At 42.5% G+C, this 19859-nt stretch overlaps 1 protein-coding gene across 3 annotated transcripts in view; it reads right to left on the bottom strand.

The window, feature by feature from the left end:
- The window catches only part of BRMS1L (BRMS1 like transcriptional repressor), a 40441-nt gene extending 23809 nt beyond the window's left edge, over positions 1 to 16632 (bottom strand). For 2 of the 3 annotated variants that reach the window (XM_075530587.1, XM_075530585.1), the window contains exons 1-3: positions 16350 to 16632; positions 7306 to 7396; positions 1688 to 1815 (exon numbers count right to left, since the gene is read on the bottom strand). In XM_075530587.1, the coding sequence (XP_075386702.1) occupies positions 1688 to 1815; positions 7306 to 7396; positions 16350 to 16491 (361 nt within the window). In that variant the 5' untranslated portion in view covers positions 16492 to 16632. The remainder of the gene's footprint in view (positions 1 to 1687; positions 1816 to 7305; positions 7397 to 16349) is intronic. The other variant, XM_075530586.1, reaches the window with a different exon arrangement.
- Between the last annotated feature and the right edge of the window lie 3227 nt (positions 16633 to 19859).

Below are 19859 nucleotides of genomic sequence, written 5' to 3' on the forward strand. Positions count from 1 at the left end.
ATTCAGTGCTACAGTTGGCCTGAGAAATATAATTCTTTCTCAAGGGTAGTAAAAGCAGGGGACAGAGATCTGGACCTATGCCATTAACAACAACAACAACAACACACACACATTATTCTATAAAGTAAAAAAGCAAATGAATCCACAAAGTTGAAAACTGAATATGTATCCAAGTGATATTTCCTGAACATCCAGTAAGTCAAATAGAACGTCAAAGGTGTAAGGACCATTTTTCACTTTGAGAGTATGCTAAACCAGTATGCAAAGACAGCAAATTAAGTATCACATTATCAACATACTTATATTAAGCACAAGAATAAATTTGGACTAAGGTGTTTAGTTACTAAAGCAAAAACCCTTTTATCAACATCTTACCTATTAACAAGCAAACAAAAAAACAAGCCCACTATCAATGAGGAGCATCATTTATTAAAGTTAACTTTGCAGTTTTGACTACAAAAAAATTGTAAGTGATCTTTAAATAGATTAATGCCTAGGTTATGAGTCCTGGAACCTGACACTGAGCCTGGGCCAAACATAAGACTGAATTGTTAACAATACAAATAAAGTACATCATTTCATTTAGTGACAAATGGGTGGCCAAATTTACCTGAAAATAAAAATTAAAAATATATATATATATATATATTCAAATGACCTGGTTGAAGCAGGGTTTTGAACTGGCTCACTCTGATTTGAGGCCTTTCTGAGGACTTGCCTTTCCAGCACAGATATTGAATCAGACACTGCATTTAAACAAGAGCCCAAATGACTTTTACATTAAAACCATACACAGCAAATGGTGCAACCAGAGTGAAACAGTTCGAAGCCCACTAAAGGCTAATCCCATCCTATAATATCTTGATCAAACATTTGAAAATCTTATAACCAATTAAAAAAATAAAGAAAATCTTATAACCAAAAAGGGCCCTATCATTCTTATAAGTGAAAAAAATGCCTTGTTATTTTTTCACCTATAAGAGTGATCAGATTAAATTAAGGTTAATTCGTATACTATATAGTTTAACTAATAGGACACTAAACTGTGATGGTACCAGTTATTCTAAAGAAAAGGTATCTGATTTCTAATTGTTTAACATGTAGAAGTATTTTCTCAACATTGTGAGCAACTTGAGGACTTTTTTTTAAAATTATGGTTAAAACTATACGAGGGAGTGAGCAAAAAGTTCCTGGAAAATGGAATTAAAAGATCATGGAAGTTTTCTGTAAAATTTTAAAAGCCTCTTGTATGGAACAAAATATTTGCCAAATCACCATATTTCGCATGTACAGTTCAGTAGCACTGATTACATTCATCATACTGTGTAATCCTCACAAGCATCTATTACACCACCATTAAAAGAAACTCAGTGCTCCCTAAGCAGTCTCCTGGCTCCTTCTCTACCTTCTCGTATTCACTTTATTAGTAACCACTTTGGTCTCTATTTGTCTGTCCGAGATATTTCACCTAAGGCAGGAGACCTTCTATTTGATACCCCAGCAACAGAAAAAAGCCAAAGGTAGTTATTTGGTAAGTAACTGCGGGTTGACTGCCAGTGAAAACTATTCTGATCTGTGTGTCCATATGCATAATCTCATTAACTACGAACGTCTGCTTAACAAGAGCCTTCTAAATTTACATAGGGTTCATATCCGAGTACATGGAAAAGATGGTTCGCTCTCCTACCTGCTACCTTTGTACGGATTTGCATGTTCTCTTGCAAAGTTGCCAGTGGTTCCAAATACTCTGGTGCCTTTCCAGCTATGACTTCTTGTAGTTTTGCATCTACCTGACTTAATCGTTCTTTATAAAGCCTAAACAAAGCAAAGATTAGGATATTAATTTTTAAATTCCAACAAAATATCTTTACTACACATTATTTTTTCTATCTATTTCATTTTCTATTAACCCACCAAACATAATTTTGTTTAGATCCTTGAAATTGGTACAGAGATTCATATGATTCATCATTAAGTCCTAGTATCAATGCAATAAATATACTTTGGGGGGAACGAACAAAACACCAGTAAGAGAAATCATGCCTTCCAAAATAATGCATTATCTTATCTGGGCTGAATTTTTCTAAAGCTTAAGATAAAATTACAAACATGCACGAAGCCAGAAAAGGACATCGTAATGTTTACATTTCTGAAATTATAACACATTAGGTGAAATGCAAAACAATTTGATATAAGAAGGACTGCAGCTAAGATCAAATTTATACAAAATATTGGTATTATCCCTAATTTGAGAGCCAGAATATTGAATGAACAGGTGATGTGAATTGGCAATACTATTTGGGGTAAATATTTTTAAATTTCTTTTAAAAAGTGGTTGCCAGTTAGTCTATTGGGACGCACAGCGCCGCTATAGGGCGGGGTAGAGCCGCCCCAGGTTTTCCAAAGCTCTCATCTTTAGGGCGCAGACCCCACCTCTTTCTCCTGAGGAGTGCTTGGCAGATTCAAAGCGCTCATCTTTTCGGTTAGCAGCCAAGTCCTCAGCCACTGTGCTACCAAGGATCCGTGGTTCAAAGAACAGAATCTTCTGATTTGATGATAAAGTCGTCAAAGCAAAGCCCCTTGGTAGCAAACACAGTACTATTTTCCATTAATGTCTGTTGGGTGTTGAATGTGAGAACGAACGGGAACTTTGGTGACATCACTTCCCTTATCTTCTTAAGGAGGGGGACTAGAAACTGCAAATGGTGGGACTTCTGCCTATGAAGGGTGTGCTGTTTGTTCTGTTGTGCTAGAACGGGAGAAGCAGGGTAATTACATTATTGCTGTCATGTTTCCTGCCCCTCCACGGGGGGTGTGAGACAGTTTGCAGAGACACACAATACAATAAGATAAAAAAATAACAAAGCAAAGCAAATGGGGCAATAGAAGAAAAAAATCACAAACATGGGGCAAGGATTCATTTTTTCTGAAACATCCGAAAACCAATTCCTTGTAAAAGAATCTTATCAGAGAGTAGTCTTGGGTCTACTTTTAATAGTCCCGGAGACAAGTAAAGCTAGTGGGGGGAACTGGCTGGTGGGCAAGGTGGGCCAGGAGAAAACAAAAATCTGCCAACCGCAAGATGAACAAGGTTAGGGTCAATACTGACAGGTTACAGAGTTCTCCTTTGTAAAAGTTGGTTATGATAACTTACAGAGGTGTAGTAAAGCTTTACAGTAATTTTCATTTCTCACATCGCCACAGATGCACTTTAAAAGCCCAATAGTCAAAACAAACAAGTACATGAGATTCATAAATCACATGTGCTGAAATGGAAAAATGTAAACTGGCTTCCAGAATGCCTGGGATCAACTCTCCACACTGCTTCAGGGATCCAAATTCATTTCATTTAAAATGAATCATGGAAATCTTTTTAATTAAAAAAAATTTTAAACCAGATCTTTCAAAGTCAAATTTTTATAATGTTGGCTCCTTATAAATGTTGGATTACTTATGTTCATTTGCTATATTAACCTGAGACAGCTACATATTTATTTCTAATGCCACTGAAAGTTAAGACCAGAAATACTAGAACTTGTAAGATAAACATATATGACCATATGTTTGAACTACCTCCCTAGCAATTACTATTGAGTTTTCATCTCTTCTCAAATCTCTCTCCAGAAAAAATAGGAGAAAAAGAATAAGCAGGAAAATTCTGAAGAATTCGGAAGTCAGCCTCTGAATTAAGATTTTCAGGTTCTCAGAAGCTCTTCTTTCTTTTACAACCATATCCATATTCATGTCCATGCCAGCAAGTTCCAAAGAGAAAGCTTTTCACTATGGGTGTGTCCCCCAAAATATTTATGTCGTGAATCCTAACTTCCATGTCTGTGGTAGCCCTGGGTGATGGCGATTCACAGGGTCCTCAGTTTGAAGCCACTAACCTCTCTGAGGGAGAAAGATGGGGCTTTGTACTCCCAAAAGGAGTGACAGTCCAGAAAACACACAGGAGCAGCCCTACCCGTCCTATAGGGTCACCATGGCAGTGAGTGTTCTGAGTTTTATGCCTGTGGTTATATATTACCATTCAGGAATTATTTTCTTTGTTATTGGAAGACCCTTCAGAGCATACTGGGTTATAGTTGGGTTGCTGACCGTAAGGTCTGCAGTTCGAACCCACCAGCTTCTCTGTGCGGAAAAACTGAGGCTGTCTACTTCCATCAAGATTTACAGCCTCAGAAACCCAAAGGACCAGTTTTATTCTGCTCGTCTGGGGTTGCTGTGAGTCAGAATTGACTGGACAGACAGCATTTGACTTTTGGGTTTGGGATCTTCATTTTGTTAATGAGGTGGGACTAATATCGGGTATGTTTTGAGTGAACCTTTTTTAAAAAATATAAGAAATTAAAACAAATGAGGGAAGCAGAGAGGGAGGAAACTGATGTGAAGCCATATGGAGGTATCTCTAAGGAACCAAGAAACAGAAGCTGAGGAGACAGGATATTCCCCTTGAGCTGACAAGATGTCTAGCTTCCTAAACCATGACAAAACAAATATCTGTTAAAGTCATCTACTTATGAGCACGCTGTTGTAGCAGCAGCAGATAACTAAAAGATACCTTTTGCTTTTTTATAAAATTAGATCTACATTCTCTCAACTCAATGGGCTCCAATCTTTGTTACTAATATCACTAAAGAGGAAGGAAAACCAAGACCTACAATGTTCCAAGCACATACCGTATATTCTTGTGTACAAAAAATGTGCTGAAAAACTGGGGTTCAGCTTATACACGGGTCAGTGGTACCCCAGCAAGGTGTAACATCTCACTGCCCCCCCCCAAAGGTAATGGGATAAGCACCCATTGTCTCGCGGGTGATTGCTGTTTCTCCGCTGTTCTTTCAAAGCCCCGCTGACACTGCAGGGCTTTGAATGTTTGTTTACTCACATCTAACCAATCAGAGCTGTCCTGTGACGTGTATCTTTGAAGAATAATCCTTTTAAAGACCGTGTGCGAAGGATGTGGCATGAATGGATGTCATCTAGTCAAGCCCGACTAACAAAAGGAGGAAATCTCATGAAGTCTGACATAGAGTTAATAGCAAAGTGGGTTCGAGATGCCTGGGAAGACATTCCAGAAGACATGGTGCGACGTGCTTTCCAGAAATGTAGTATTAGTAATGCTATGGATGGCAGTGAAGACTGCGCTTTGTATGAAAATGACAGCAGTGATGGTGATGACGGCGATCTCAGTGAGGACAGCGTCTATGATGACCTCACACCAGCTGAAGCTCTGCATTGGGATACGGATGATGATGAGGAATCCAGTTTTGAAGGATTTTAACTCTTTACATTTTCGCTTGGTTGCTGATTGAGCTCAGGAAATAGTACTCTTAAGGTATCATTGTTGATACCTTATTGTTTTTGTTGAACCTATTTTCCACTTACTGTGCTGGTTTACTAATGCTAAATAACTTGTTGTCCTTTTATGTATATTTTTATTTAAAATAAATATTTAAATACATTACCACCACTGATGTTTTTAGTAATTTTATTTTCACTTCTTTTGATTATTGAAACTTACCAATAGCTTCTGCATTTTCCACCCTAGGCTTATACTCAAGTCAATCAGTTTTTCTGGTTTCCCAGGTAATAATTAGGTGCCTCGGCTTATACTTGGGTAGGCTTCTATTCGAGTATATACGGTACTTAAAATTTTGACATATTCCCTCTTCACAGTGAATAACAAGGAAGCTATTGTCCCCTTTTAAACGGTCAAAGGAAGCCTGGATTCTGAGCCCAAGCTCCTTCTACTCCACTAATTTTCCTCCAGAATAATGCGCCTCCGTGGAAAGTACACAGTAACACCAAATTAAAGGCAGAAAGCCTGATTTAGCTATCATGTAACTTCTATGTTACGGATTGAATAGCCTCCCAAAAATGTGTGCTGTAAATCCTCTTACCTATATCAGTGCTATAATCCCATTTGAGAATGGGTATTTGTGTGATGTTAGAGTATGTTTCAAGCCTATCTCTTTGGAGATACTAATGAGATTCACATAGCAAGTGAGTTAGTTTATTGTGCCAACCTGTGGGGGATTCACATAGCAAGTGAGTTAGTTTATTGTGCCAATAAACACATGTGGACTTAATTGAAAGGCAGAGGGATAAATGGGTCCGTGAGCCTCGCCTTTCTAGTTCTCAGATCTCTTGCTTTGTGATGGTCGCACCAGGGTGCAGCTGCCTTAGCAGCTCCCTGCTTCAGTTTGCAAGACTGACTTCCTGCAAGACATCCCAAAGGAGAAGTCACATGTACCTACTCCGATGCAGCCCTGGGTGCTGGAGCAGCCATGTGGAGACTCCTGCCAGCGCTGAGATGTTTACACGTTCAATAATACGGCTTTCCTCCTGCAGTTGGCGTCATTGCGTCTGCTTTGTGAGATGGAGGAGGACTTTGTGGATTGGTGTTGGACATATGTCTTAATGTTGGACTTGTGGGCTTGGACAGCACTGGGTTGGGATGTTTTCTTGATGCTACATACATAAAACTCTCGTATACATGAGTTTCTGTGGATTTGTTTCTCTAAAGTACCCAGACCAGCACAGCAAGGGATGGAAGCTGATATGAGGGAGAAAAGATGCCAACCCCCTGAAGACCCCCAGGAGCAGAAGCTCAGAAGAGCCCAGGACCTTCCTCCAGAGCTGACAGGAAAAAGCTCACTGTCAGAGCCAGCACCCTGAATTCAGCCTGCTACCCTCCTCCACCAGGAGAAAGTCATTTTTGTTTGTTAAAGAGACCCATTTGTGGCATTCCTGTTATAGCAACACTAGATAATAAGGAAGGACACTCTCTAAGTATTACTTTTCTCACAAGTACAGTGGTGAGAACACCATCTGTCAACCTCATGGAGTTGCTGCAAGAAGCAAACTGAAAAATACATGTGAAAGCATGTCATTGTATGTACTGCCCAGTGAGAAAATACAAATAAAAATTTTCCAGAGTCAGGTCTTTGAGAAATATTACAGTATATTCTTAAAATGCTACCCAACTATTTAACAAAGGAAAAAAAAGAAGTAGATTAGAGCCAAAATGGGTAACAACAATCCAAGGGGAAGATTTTAATCAATGCCTACATAGAAATCTTATTATATATCCCCTTCCCCCACCCCATCCCTCCAAATCCCCTACTTCAAACCTTCAGATTAGTTAACGAGATCATCAGCATACAATTATTGAAGTCTCAGATCAGTCCCATAAAACACAAAAGGAAAAGCAATTCAGATTAAGCATGATTACTCTTATGCTACCATACATGGGACATGGTCATGATTCCATGACAATGACCTTCTGAAGCCACTACTTACTGATCTTTGAGATCGGTAAACTGTTTTTCAAGATTGGACATTTCATCTAAACATTCCATTCTTCTTCTTTCACAGTCTTCATCATCCATTTCTGTTCATAAAAAAATCAAATATCAAAGCAGAATTAATGTTTACAATCATATCTGAATTTTAATTCAGACAGGAAGAAAGAACTATAACAAGAAGTTGGATGTGCAAGGACTACATTGAGCTTTACAAGAAAACATTCGTCAAAAATAATTTGCATTGTAGATTTTCCTAAATAGCTGAGTTAAAATGACAGCAATCTCTAACCTATTTTGATTGTTTTATATATATTTATATATTTGCCACATTTTCAGGTATACAATTTAGTGATATCAATTATATTAATTCATTTGTGCCGCTGTTAGTTAGAAACTGGCAAAGCGGAAGAAGTATGATGGCATGAATTTGGCAGAAACTGTAACCAAAGGAGAGGAGGCCCATTTCTCTTAATGTATTCTTCATCACAAAGGCGAGGTGGAGATCCTTTCCCCATACGAACCTCTCCAACATAAAGGAAGGTGAAGGACCAATAAGACACATTTTCTTATCATCAGAAGAAACCAGAGATGGTGAAAGCTGGGTAGAGAAAGACAAGATATTCACACTACCTGCCACAATGACTAAATAGACTCTTGGATTTGGGGGCTGACACAAGGGCACAGCATTAAGTCTGGAGTGGTAGGATGCACATACCTGGAAGGAGGTACACTAGAGGATCAGCCGATAAAAGACCTGCCAAAAAGCTAGCCTCAGGTGGGAGGTTCACCATTAAGAATGTAAGGCCACCCCCTTACTGAAGGGTGGTTGTGGGGAGGAGATGAGCCAGTCAGGGTGCAGGGTAGCAAAGATGAAACATAGAACTTTCCTCTAGTTCTTAAATGCTTCCTCCCCCCAGTATCATGATCCCAATTCTACCTTACAAATCTGGCTAGACCAGAGGATGTACATCGATACAGAGAGCAACTGGAAATACAGGGAATCAAGGACAGATGACTCCTTCAGGACCAGTGGTGAGAGTGGTGATGCCTGGAGGGTGGAGGGAATGTGGGATAGAAAGGGGAAACCGATTACATATAGCCTCCTCCCTGGGGGATGGACAGCAGAGAAGAGGACAGGGGGGAGACATCGGACAATGTAACATATGACAAAATAATAATTTATGAATTATGAAGGGTTCATGAGGTAGGGGGGAGTGGGGATAGAGGGGGGAAATGAGCAGCCAATATTAAGGACTCAAGTAGAAGGCAAATGTTTTGAGGATGATGGCAACAGATGTACATATGTGCTTGACGTAATGGATGTATGTATGTATGGATTGTAATAAGAATTGTACAAGCCCCCAATAAAATGATTTAAAACAAACAAACAAAAAGAATGTAAGGCCATTGTTGGTCCCCATGGAAGGGGGTTATATGTTGATCTCTTGTGATTGATTCCCCCATTCTCTCCCCACCCTCTCCTAATCCTCCTGGTGTCTCTACTCTCATTGTTGGCCCTGAGGGGTTTATCTATCCTGGATTCCCTGTGTTGTGGGCTTTTATCTGTAGCAGTGTGCATGCTCTGGTCTAATCCGATTTGTAAGGTAGAATTGAGGTCATGATAGTGGAGAGGAAGGAAGCATCAAAGAACTAGAGGAAAGTTGTGTGTTTCATGGGTGCTATATTGTACCCTAACTGGCTCATCTCTCCCCTGTAACCCCTCTGTCAGGGGATATCCAATTGTCTACAGATGGGCATTGGGTCTCCACTTCATGCCCCCCCCCCCAATTCACATTGGCATGATTTTGTTCTGGGTCTTAGATGCCTGATACCTGATCCTATTGACACCTCATGATTACACACACTGTTGTACTTCTTACATGTGGGCTTTGTTGTCTCTCAGCTAGATAGTCGCTTGTTTATCTTCAAGCCTTTATGACCCCAGATGCTATATCTTCTGATAGCCGGGCACCATCAACTTTCTTCACCACATTTGCTTAGGTACCCATTTTGTCTTCAGTGATCATCTTGGGAAGGTGAGCATCACAGAATGTCGAATTAGGAAAAAGTGTTCTTGTGTTGAGAGAGTACTTGAGTCTATGGAAAAGTGGGTGAGGGGCGATGGAAGACAATGTGAGATATGCAAATAATAATCTATAACTTATCAAGGGTTCATGAGGGAGGGAGGGGGTGGGGGAAGAAGGGGGGAGAAGTTGGGAGCTCATATCAGGGCCTCAAGTGGGAAGAGAATGCTTTGAAAAAAATGATGGCAGCATATGTTCAGATGTGCTTGCCACAATGGAGTGAATGTATGGATTGTGATAAGAGATGTAAGAGCCCCCAGTAAAAGTATGTTTAAAAGAAAAGAAAAGAAAAAAGACCCTCTATAACTATAAAGTAATAAAAAAAATAAGGAGTTACATAATAAAAAACTGTTGGGCTCAGTTCTACATTCTGCCAGGACTTTTAGACTAGCTAAGGACTCTTTGGATTTCTTTTCCAAAGTATCCCCTTCAAAAAACACACTCTTTCTGTTCAAACCTTTTCTCTGACTTTGGTCCAAAAGTAGTCCCTTGCGCATAATCTTTCTTGCAAGCTGGACAAGAACTGTGGAGTAGAGAGGCTGAAACTCTGAGCCTCCTCCACCATCACCCATAACTTGTGAAATTTTCCATCACTGCAAAACAGAAACTCAAGGCTTCCTAAACAATGGCTCTCCTTCTTCCCCCATCCTGTCCCCACAAGAACAAAATTCCAACTCATAGGGGCCCTATAAGACAGTAGAACTGCCCTTTCAAATTGCCAAGACTTTAAGTCTTTATAGGACTACACAGTCTCCTCATCTTTCTCAACTGGAATCACTGGTGGGTTCAAACTGCTGACCTGTGATTAGCAGCCTCATCTGTAGCCCACGATGCCTCCAGGACTTCTGTCATATCCCCTCCTCCCCCCACCCCGGGAACCACGAATAACTTTGGTATCTATATGTTTGCATCTTATTTCACATGAGTGAGAGGATATAACCTTTGTCTGTTTGGCGTTGGCTTATGTCACTTGGCACAATGTTTTCAAGGTTCAGTCACGTTGGCGCATACATGTACGGCTTCCTTTGTCTTTGTGGCTAAAGGAGTATGTGTGTAGGTGCCGCTACAAAAATATTAACAACAACAAAACTGCCGTTGAGTTGGTTCCTGCTCACAGAGGGTCTCCAAGGCTGTACATCTTGTCAAGGGCAGCCATCCTCATCTTTCTCCCAGAGCGACCAACTTTGTGCTCAGCAGTCAAACGGTTACCCGATAGTGCCACCAAGTTCCTATGTGTATCACTAGACCTATTACTTTATTCCTTTTAACTCATTTGAAAAGAACTGGTTACAAGCTGTAACTATATAGAACATGGGAAACAAAATTGTCACAAACGCATGCTTGTCAGGTCAACTCATCCCACTAAGGACACAGGCACTGTAGCAAATTAGAAAAACCTCCAGGCTTGCATTTGAGGCCCTCAGACCAAGACAGTCAGCATATGACTCATAGCCATGACTCATGACCCTGGGACCCCAATTTCTATCAAGAAAATTGCCCAGACAAGTCCCTAAGGGCAAGACGGCCCCTCTCTAGATGGACAGGGGGGGGTCACAGCGAACATACTCTGCCTGTGGGAAACACTGTTTACATTGCTGGTGGAAAGTCAAAAAGAATTCAATGGAGGATGAATTTAAACAGAGACCCAAAATGGGCATCCTACAATAAACACAGCCTTTTGCAAGCCCAGTGCTCAGAATTTAAGCACTAGTCCAGCTCCCATCAAAAAGCAAAGCATACTTGGAAACAAAGTGCTTTATACATTTACTTAGATTCTGCATTTCCTCAGGCTGAGGAAAACACCTCCCCTGCTCTTGTCCTATAGTGGTGGCTTGCATATTTCTGTAACGCTGTAAGCCATGGCAACTATATTTCAAATACCAACAGGGTGACCCAAGATACACACGTTTCAGTCGAATTCCCAACTAAGAAAAGATCAGAAAGAACAGGCTGTCCACTTCCGCGGGAACAACAGTGGAACGTTGTCAGATAAGCTGAAAATCTTATGACTAGCAACGGAACACTGGTATAGTGCCTGACGATGAGCCGACTTCTGCCAGTAAGAGCGGGGATTCCTGAACTCTGCTCAGAGCAATCTGCACAAGGCGATCACGCTGGAGAGCTATCCGAATCTGGTTTGGCTGGGGGGTGATGTAGTGTTTCGGTTGACGCGAAGTGAACAGCCGTGGATGTTGAGGAGTGAGGTAGTGAGAATGCCATGGCCAGGTAGCAAATCAAGGTGGGAAAGCAAGGAAATACGCTAAAGAAGAAACACTTCAACGTGAAATAGTGATTTAGAAAAAAGGCAATAACACCTGTCATGATGATGGAAAAAAATCCATGCACATGGTTGTTCCTCAGAAAATTCTTTTTAAAAATGCTAATAAAATAAATAAGTAAATGATGTCATATGTGAAAAAAACAAAGATCATTTAAAAGATAGGAAAGTAGAAAAGACTACAGTGGATGTCAGAAGAAACTGACACTTGCTCTTGTTTGTCAAACAGTTTTAGGAAATGGGAAAAAATGATTGAAGTAAAATAGCGGAGCAGAAAATTTCAAAGAATCAATCATTTGAATTACAGTGCTGGTGTAGTGAAAGTACTATGAACTGCCAAACACACACATACTGAGTACAGCCAGAAGGCTCCTTAGAAGCAAGGATGGTGAGATTTTTGTCTCATGTACGTTGGACATGTTGTCAAAAGAGACAAGTCCCTGAAAAAAGACATCATGCTTGATAAAGAAGTGAATTACAGTAAAAGACGGGAAGACATATGGCTGCAACAATGGGTTCAAACATAACAATTGTGCAGATGGGCTAAGACCAGGCAGTGTTTCGTGCTGTTATACACAGAGTTGCTAGAAGTTGGGACCACATAGCAATGCAGAAATTGGCATGGAAGGTGACCCATGTATGACTTCCCCATTGCCGAGAAACAGGGGTCCAACCTGCCTCCATGTTCCATCCTTCTTTACCCACTTTATCAACTGTTCCTCCTAAGACACTCTACATCTTTGTCAGATTCAATAATGCATTGCAGGCGCCATGCAGAGCTCACAAGCAATACTCACAATTAAGGACGTTTATTAGGGAATTTGAGAGGCATAGTGGTTACTCATTGGGCTGCTAACTGCAATGTCAGCAGCCACCGGTTCAAAAACACCAGCTGCACCGCAGGAGAAAGATGAGGCTTTCTGCTCTCGTAAAGAATTACAGTCTCAAAAACCCACAAGGGCAGTTCGACTCTGTCCTAGAAGGTTGCCATGAGTTGAAATCGCCTTGATAGCAGTGAACTATTGGGGAATTTAATAGGTTACCACATCAGGATCAGCAAACAGTAATTGGTTGTAGTCCACACAATCAAATCCCTTTGCATCGTCAATAAAATACCAGTAAATATTTTTCTGGCATTCTCTGCTTTCAGCCCAGAGCCTGGGACTTCAGCAGTGACGTCCTTCATTCCACGTCCGCTGCTTGAGTTTCTGGCAGCTTCCTGTCAATGCACTGCTGTAACTGTTGGTGGATGACCTTCAGCAAAATTTCACTTTCATGTGATGTTGTTAGGGAATTTATACTTTCTGTTGGGTCACATTGCTTTGGGATGGTCACAGATATCGATCTCATCAGTTGGTTGGCCACGTAGCTATCTTCCATATTTCCTGTCACAGATGAGTGCTTCCAGCGCTTCTTCAGCTTTTTGTAACACTATAATCGTTACTCCGTCGTTTTTTCCTTTATGCTTTCAGTGCAGTTTGAACTTCTTCCTTCAGTTCCTTATCATATGCTACCTCACGAAATAGCTGAACGCCCCCCCCCCAAAAAAAATAGGAAAAGAAAGCTGAATGCCAACCAGTTATTTTTGGTGCATTCAAACCATATGATTCAAAATAGTCTACACCAACCTATTTCAGCTCACATAATACTAGGAGAATGATCTCGATGTAGTTCATTTCATTTTTGATGAAATCCAATTTCCCTAGATTCATACTTTGTACGTTCCAAATATCTATCAACGGTGCAACTGTTGATAGATATTTGCAGCTGTCTCGTCTCGTTTTGAGTTGTGCCCCATCAGCAAAGGAAGACCCGAAGGGCCTTACTTCTGAAGGCTTTATTCCTTCCACTGCGTTATGGTCGACTCTACTTTGAGAAGGCAGCTCTTCCTCAGTCATATTTATATTGTTTTCCAACCTGCGGGGCTCATCTTCCAGCACTTTATCTCACACTGTTCTTTCTGCTGCTGCTCTAAGGTTTTCATTGACTTATTTCTCAGACATGGGCAGCCTATTCCTTCTTCAATGTCTGGTCTTAGTCGGGAAGCTCTGCTAAAACCTCTTCCCTCTGGGTAACCATGCTAGTATTTAAAGTATTAGTGATGTCCCTTTCAGCGTCATAGCATCACACAATGCATCACAGCAGGACAAACTGACAGACAAGTGGTGTTGTTAGGCGCTGTCCAGGCGGTTCCAACTCACAGTGACCCTGTGCGTTACAGAAGGAAACACTGCTGGGTTCGGTGCCAGCCTCACGATTATTTTTACATTTGAGCTCATCACTGGAACCACTTGTACCAATCCATCTGGTTGAAGGTCTTCCTCTTTTTGTGGTCCTGCTACTTTTTCACACATTCCAAATCTAGGTAGATGACTTTCAAGTTATTATTCCCACACCAGGAATGTTCCAATCACACATTCCCATCTATCAGTCGGACATTCTTAAATATATCGCCTCAAGTGCAGCCTATTTTAAAACAGTGTCCTAGTATTCATCTCTCGTTTTTATCCTAAAACGTTCACATCTTATTTCCGACATCGGGATTTTGTGCTTATCCTCACCCCTTTTGTCCTACACGTGTATTCATTAATATTCTTTTATGTTTTCTTTGAAATCTTTCATACGTATACTTTTCTTTCCCCTTCATAGCTCAAATCTTTCTCCCAACCAAACTGGTTTTCTCACTCTATTAAATAAGCCTTTGCACTTTTTCTGAAACTGCTCCCCCTCAGCTACTTAGGTAACTGTGGGAAGGCCCTTTAACAACCTTCAATATGCAGATGAAATAACTGTTTGCAGAGAGGAGGGCCTGAGGGACTTTCCATGGAGATCAAAGACTGTGGTCTTCAGTATGGATTATAACTTGATGAAAAGAAAAATCATGACAACTAGACTAGTAGACAGCATCATGATAAACAGAGAAAAGACTGAGGTTGTTAAAGATGTCACTTTAATTGGCTCACAATCATGCTCATGGAAACAGCAGTCAAGATTCTGCATTGGGTAAATCTGCTGCAAATGACCATTTGACAGTGGGAAAGAGCAGAGATGTCTAAGGTGTGCTTCACCTAAGCCTCCTGCTTCAATGGCCTCAGGTGCATGTGGAAGCTAGACAATGAACACAGAATACTGGAGAGAAAGGGATGCGTGTAAGTGTGGTGTGGGTGAGGAATATTGACAGTACCTCGGACTACCACAAGAACAAACAAATCAGTCTTGGAGGAAGTACAGCCAGAACGGTCTCGGTTAGCAATGAAGCTGGTAGGACTGGGCCCTGGAAAAGGGCACCATGCTGAGTAGAGAGTGAGTGAAAAAGAGGAAGACCATAATGCGGGAATCTGGGATTGGCTCAGTGGCTGGAAAAAAAAGGGTTTCAAACAAACGGTGGATCAGGCAGCGGTTCGTTTTGTTGCACACAGGATCACTATGACTCCACAGTCCTTTTCAGAAAAGATGGCCTGTCTCAAATTTCTGAAGCACTACTTACGGTTAAACATAAATTTTTAATCTAATCAAGTGGTAAATTCTGACAGCTTTTTAACTGTCTTCAAGGAGACCAGATTCTAACTTTTGTAACTGCTTGGTAGCGATTCAGTGACAAAGAAGGAGACTTTCAAGATGTGAATTGACAGTGGCTGCAACAATGGACGGGAGCATCCCCGAATCGTGAGGATGGACAGGGCTGTTATGTACAGCTTGGCTAAAAGTCAACTCGCTAGCACCGAACAACAACAGAATCAACATCCTTGTCGAACAACTGAAAGTTTGCAAAACTGATTTATGGTATGAATGCCTTCCCACCCTCCCCACTCCCACCCCAAACAAACAAATGAACAAAAAAACTAAACTAAAATAACCCAAAGCTATTGAAAAGCAGGGCGAAAGAAATTAGTTGGAGGACTTGAAAGCGGGCCAAAAGAGTCCATTTTAAAACATACGTGGAATCTTTTGAAGAACATCCAAAGATCACCTTGAAGGCGGTCCCACCGTCTGACTTGAAAAGTTTAGGGCACTATTAGGGTAAACTGGACAGCTCCCAAGTCAGCCCCAGAAAGGGAGCTGATGGCAAATGTTGAATGGCTGACAGAAAGCAAAGGTCAATAAAACGAGGCTTTCTACTCTCCTAAAGACTTAGTCTCAAAATCCCCAGGGACCGTGATGTGTCCTACAGGGTCGCTATGAGTCAGAATCGACTCGATAGCAGTGAGTTGTCCGTAATTTGTCTTAAGTCAGTCCAAGGCCAGTACCAGTGCGCCCCGATAACCCACCCACGTTGAGAACTACAGCTGCCAAGGTGAAAAGAGAAAGAGGTCCGGGGTGTGGAAAGGAGAAGGCATTCCCTGGGTCTTCCGAGCTTGCTGGGGGGCGGCCCGCCCTGTGCACGGCCCCTGGACACGGCCCGCGGAGGTGCCACGGGTGGGGCCGAGAGGGATCGAACCCAGAGCCGCCCGCGGGACCCGGCAAGTCCGGGCGCGCGCTCCGCCTCGCCCCGCGCCGGGGACACGCCTGGGGCCGGGCAGCGCCCCACCACCCGGCCGGGTGCCGCGGGGGCCCGGAGCCAATCTCCGCCCCTCGCCTCTCTCCCCGCCCAGCTCTGCCCGCAGGACTCGGCTGCCCGCGTGCCGAGCGCGGCCTGCCGCGCGCCCCTCCGCGCCCCAGCCCCCCTGGGCCGCCCACCTGAGCTGTCCCCATCCTCGGAGACCGACGAGCTCTCGGTGTCCTCGTCTTCCGAGCTGCTCCCCTCGTTCTCCGCGTAGTCCACCTCCATCTCATCGTGACGGTGCGTCTCCTTCTTATCCCCGCGGGAATGCACCGGCATTTTCCAGCCGCGCCGTCGCCTCCCGCTCTCGGCGCCCAGCCCGGCCACGGCCGCTCGGAGCAAGGGCGCGCCGACCGCCCGGACCCACCCTGCTCGGGAGCTCGCTCTGAACCCCCGGGGCTCCTCCCCGCCCCCCCGGCCCGGGCCTCACACCCTAACCCGCAGGGTTGGCCCCCGGAGCTCCGCCATTGGTGGAGGCGTCCTCCGAGTCCGGGGGCGGGGCTAGCCCGCTCGGCGCGATAGGTCGGCGGCGGTGATAACGCGGCCTCCTGGGGTGACCAGGGAGTTGTAGTCCTTTCATCGGAGCCAGCTCCAGGGCTGCCGCGTTCCCTGCTTCAACGTCGCGGGGCACAGATCTCTGGACTTCAAGTCCCACAAGGCAGGGAAGCTGACACGCTGATCTCCGCTTATAACCTAAACAGATGTTGCAAATTCGGTCTATATTTTACTCTTTTCCCGCCCAGCGATTGTCCGAGCTCCCTGGATAGCCGAGATGTGATAGTCAAATGTTAAAGGGTCTTTGGGCTGAAAGAGTATCCTGCTCTTTGAGCCTGGGGAAAGAACGCTGGCCCCGTAATTCGTTATTGCACCCGGGGCTGCTAACTGCAAGGTTAGCGGTTCGAACCCACAAACTCGCTTTGCAAGAGTAAGATTGTCTGCTTCTATAGAGATTTACAGTCTCTGAAACCCAGAAGGGCAGTCCTACTCTGTCCTGTAAGATCGCTATGAGGTGGATCAACTCCAGACCAATGGATTTGAGTCTAGGTAACTGGAGAACCATTCTATCAAGCCAAAGCAAACAAATAACGCACTGTCATCAAGTGGATTCTGACCTGATGCAGGCTTTCTGAAACAGCAAATCCTTATGTACGCGCATAACCTTACCACTAAAAACTATTATATTGAATTAGTTACTTTAGACAATAAAAGTACACCTGATATATACTTTACAAAATTTAATTGTCCTTTATTTTGCAATGAATCTACAAAAGAAAAGAATTTTATTTTGTCCCTTTAATTATTTTTCATTTTTCTATAGTAAACAAAAACGTATCACAAAACATTTATCAATTCAACCACTTTTTACTTGTAGAGTTCAGTGACCATTAATTACATTCACAGGTCGAATAGTCATCATCACTATCAGTTTCCTTATTTTCTTTTCTGTATTATAAACTTTAATTTTATTAACTAATTATTTATTGGTATTTAATACATACCATTCCATAGTTCAATCATGTTGAGTAGAATTGTACAATCCAAACATTCGTTTTCTTCCTGGACTCCTTGACATCGGCTCCCTTTTACTGCCCCCACCCCCCACTGCCGCCGCCACCACCACCACTGTACCCCGCCCGACCCCAAACCTTTATTCTACTTGCCTTCACTGTAGGGTCATAGATGTTATATACTTGGAGGTCATTCTCATGAAATTGTGTTAATGTTTCTATGCGTTTCTGTTTCCAATTTTTTTCATCACCCATAAATAAAAAAAACTCTGTATCCCCCAAGCAGAAACTCTCCATTCCCCCTCCCACCTGCCCCAAGCTCTCAAACCAAAGCCACTGCAAAGGCTTCAGAGTAAAACTGTTTTCTGGGATTTCTTCATCTCTTAGAAAACATTTAAGCTGTTTCCACCTTTTGGCTACAGTAAAAAACAGGGAGATGAGCATTACACAAATATTTACTACAGTCCCTACATTCAAGTTTTTGGGTGTCTATATAAAGAATGGACTTATTACGTTATACAATGATGCTTTCTACTATCATAAAGAGTTACAGTCTCATACTGATGGTGTCTGGAGTGCTGTGCCATTGGGAAAATTGATGTCATCGGTGCAATTGCCTTATACCCAGGAGGGAGGATTGACAATGCTGTACATTTTTTTCTTTAAGTAGATTTTTTGTTTTCCTGCCTTTTATTTGTTTTTTCTTCTCTTTGATTGATTGATTATTTGCTGGTTGGTTTGCTGCTGGTGCTAATGTAGTGGGTCCTATGGGGGTTGGATTTTGTCATAAGTAAACCTCAGTCATGCATATTCCATGGACAGCCAAATGGATTCTAGGGACCTACGAAACTCTATCCCCAGTACAAAATTCTGATAACACGGCCTGGCTCAATACACGCCTTCATGAAATGATCACTAAAGATAAGAGTGCTCCAGCAAAGTGTGGTGAAGAGAGCAGATGGTGCCTGACTATCAATCAGAATAGTATCTGGGGTCTTAAAGGCTTGTATTCAAACAAGCAGCCATATAAGCAAGAAGTCAACTAAGTCTACATGGAAGAAACACACCAGCTTGTGTGATTCAAAGATGACAATTACAAAATTCAAATATGAGGAAGGGAAAAGGATCAGAGCTTGAATTGTGACCACATAATTTGGGAAGGCTGTGGAGCACAGTGGGAGCCCCAAACCCGTCTGCAGAGTATCTCGTCAGATTAAACGACTGGGAGATTCCCCCTAGCCACAGGCAAAGGTCTAGAACAGCCTTTCTATCAAACATAGATCATGATAATCCTTATTAGGCTGCATAAAACTTGATACTTGGCCACTTGACCTCCTTCTAGACCCAACCTGAATTTGTTCTAGGTGCAATAATCTCTTGCTTGATATCCTGGCCTTTCGGATATTGATGGAGGGCTTTTCTTTCCTGCTCTTTGTGGTATGTTTATCTTCATTTTGCTACTGTTTTGTCTTTACCACTACATCCGTTTTTGTTCTTTATTATTTCTTTTGGGTTTAACAGTTTATGAAGCACACAAGGAGTGGATACATAGAGATAATAACTGTTGCAAGAATTTGTAGGGGAGGTAGGGGAGGTAATGGGGGAGATGGGGAGGTTGAAGGGATTTCAGGAGTAAACCATGAAGGCAGCGGGGGAGGGAGCACTGGAACTGAATGTGAGTTCACAGCTCCTTTTAAAGGTGATTAAGTCATGGAGTTGGGAGGAGAAAGAAAATGTTTGGAAATTGATTGTGGTGATGATGTACAATACTTCTTGACATGATTGCATGATTAAATTGTGTTATGTGGATTACGTGCCAATAAAACTGAAAAGGGGGGAAAGTTTGAATCTCAGAAGTCCACAGGAACAATTCTACCCTGTCCTGTAGGGTCACTGTAAGTTAGAATTGACTCGATAGCAGTGAAGGACTTCGTCTCACTGGGTTGTGAATCTACCTGGGTGAGAAAAAATATTCCATAGGCCAGGACTAAGAGCAGTCTGAGGAGCATCTGGTGGTTTCAAACTGCTCATCATGCACATCACAGCCCAACACATGACACCACCAAGGCTCTGTATCAGGAGAAAGGCTGTGCTTTCCATTCTTGTGAACAGTTACCGTCTCAGACACCCACAGGGGGT

Source organism: Tenrec ecaudatus, chromosome 14 (assembly GCF_050624435.1).
Source record: "Tenrec ecaudatus isolate mTenEca1 chromosome 14, mTenEca1.hap1, whole genome shotgun sequence".
In the NCBI taxonomy this organism is placed as follows: Eukaryota; Metazoa; Chordata; class Mammalia; order Afrosoricida; family Tenrecidae; genus Tenrec; species Tenrec ecaudatus.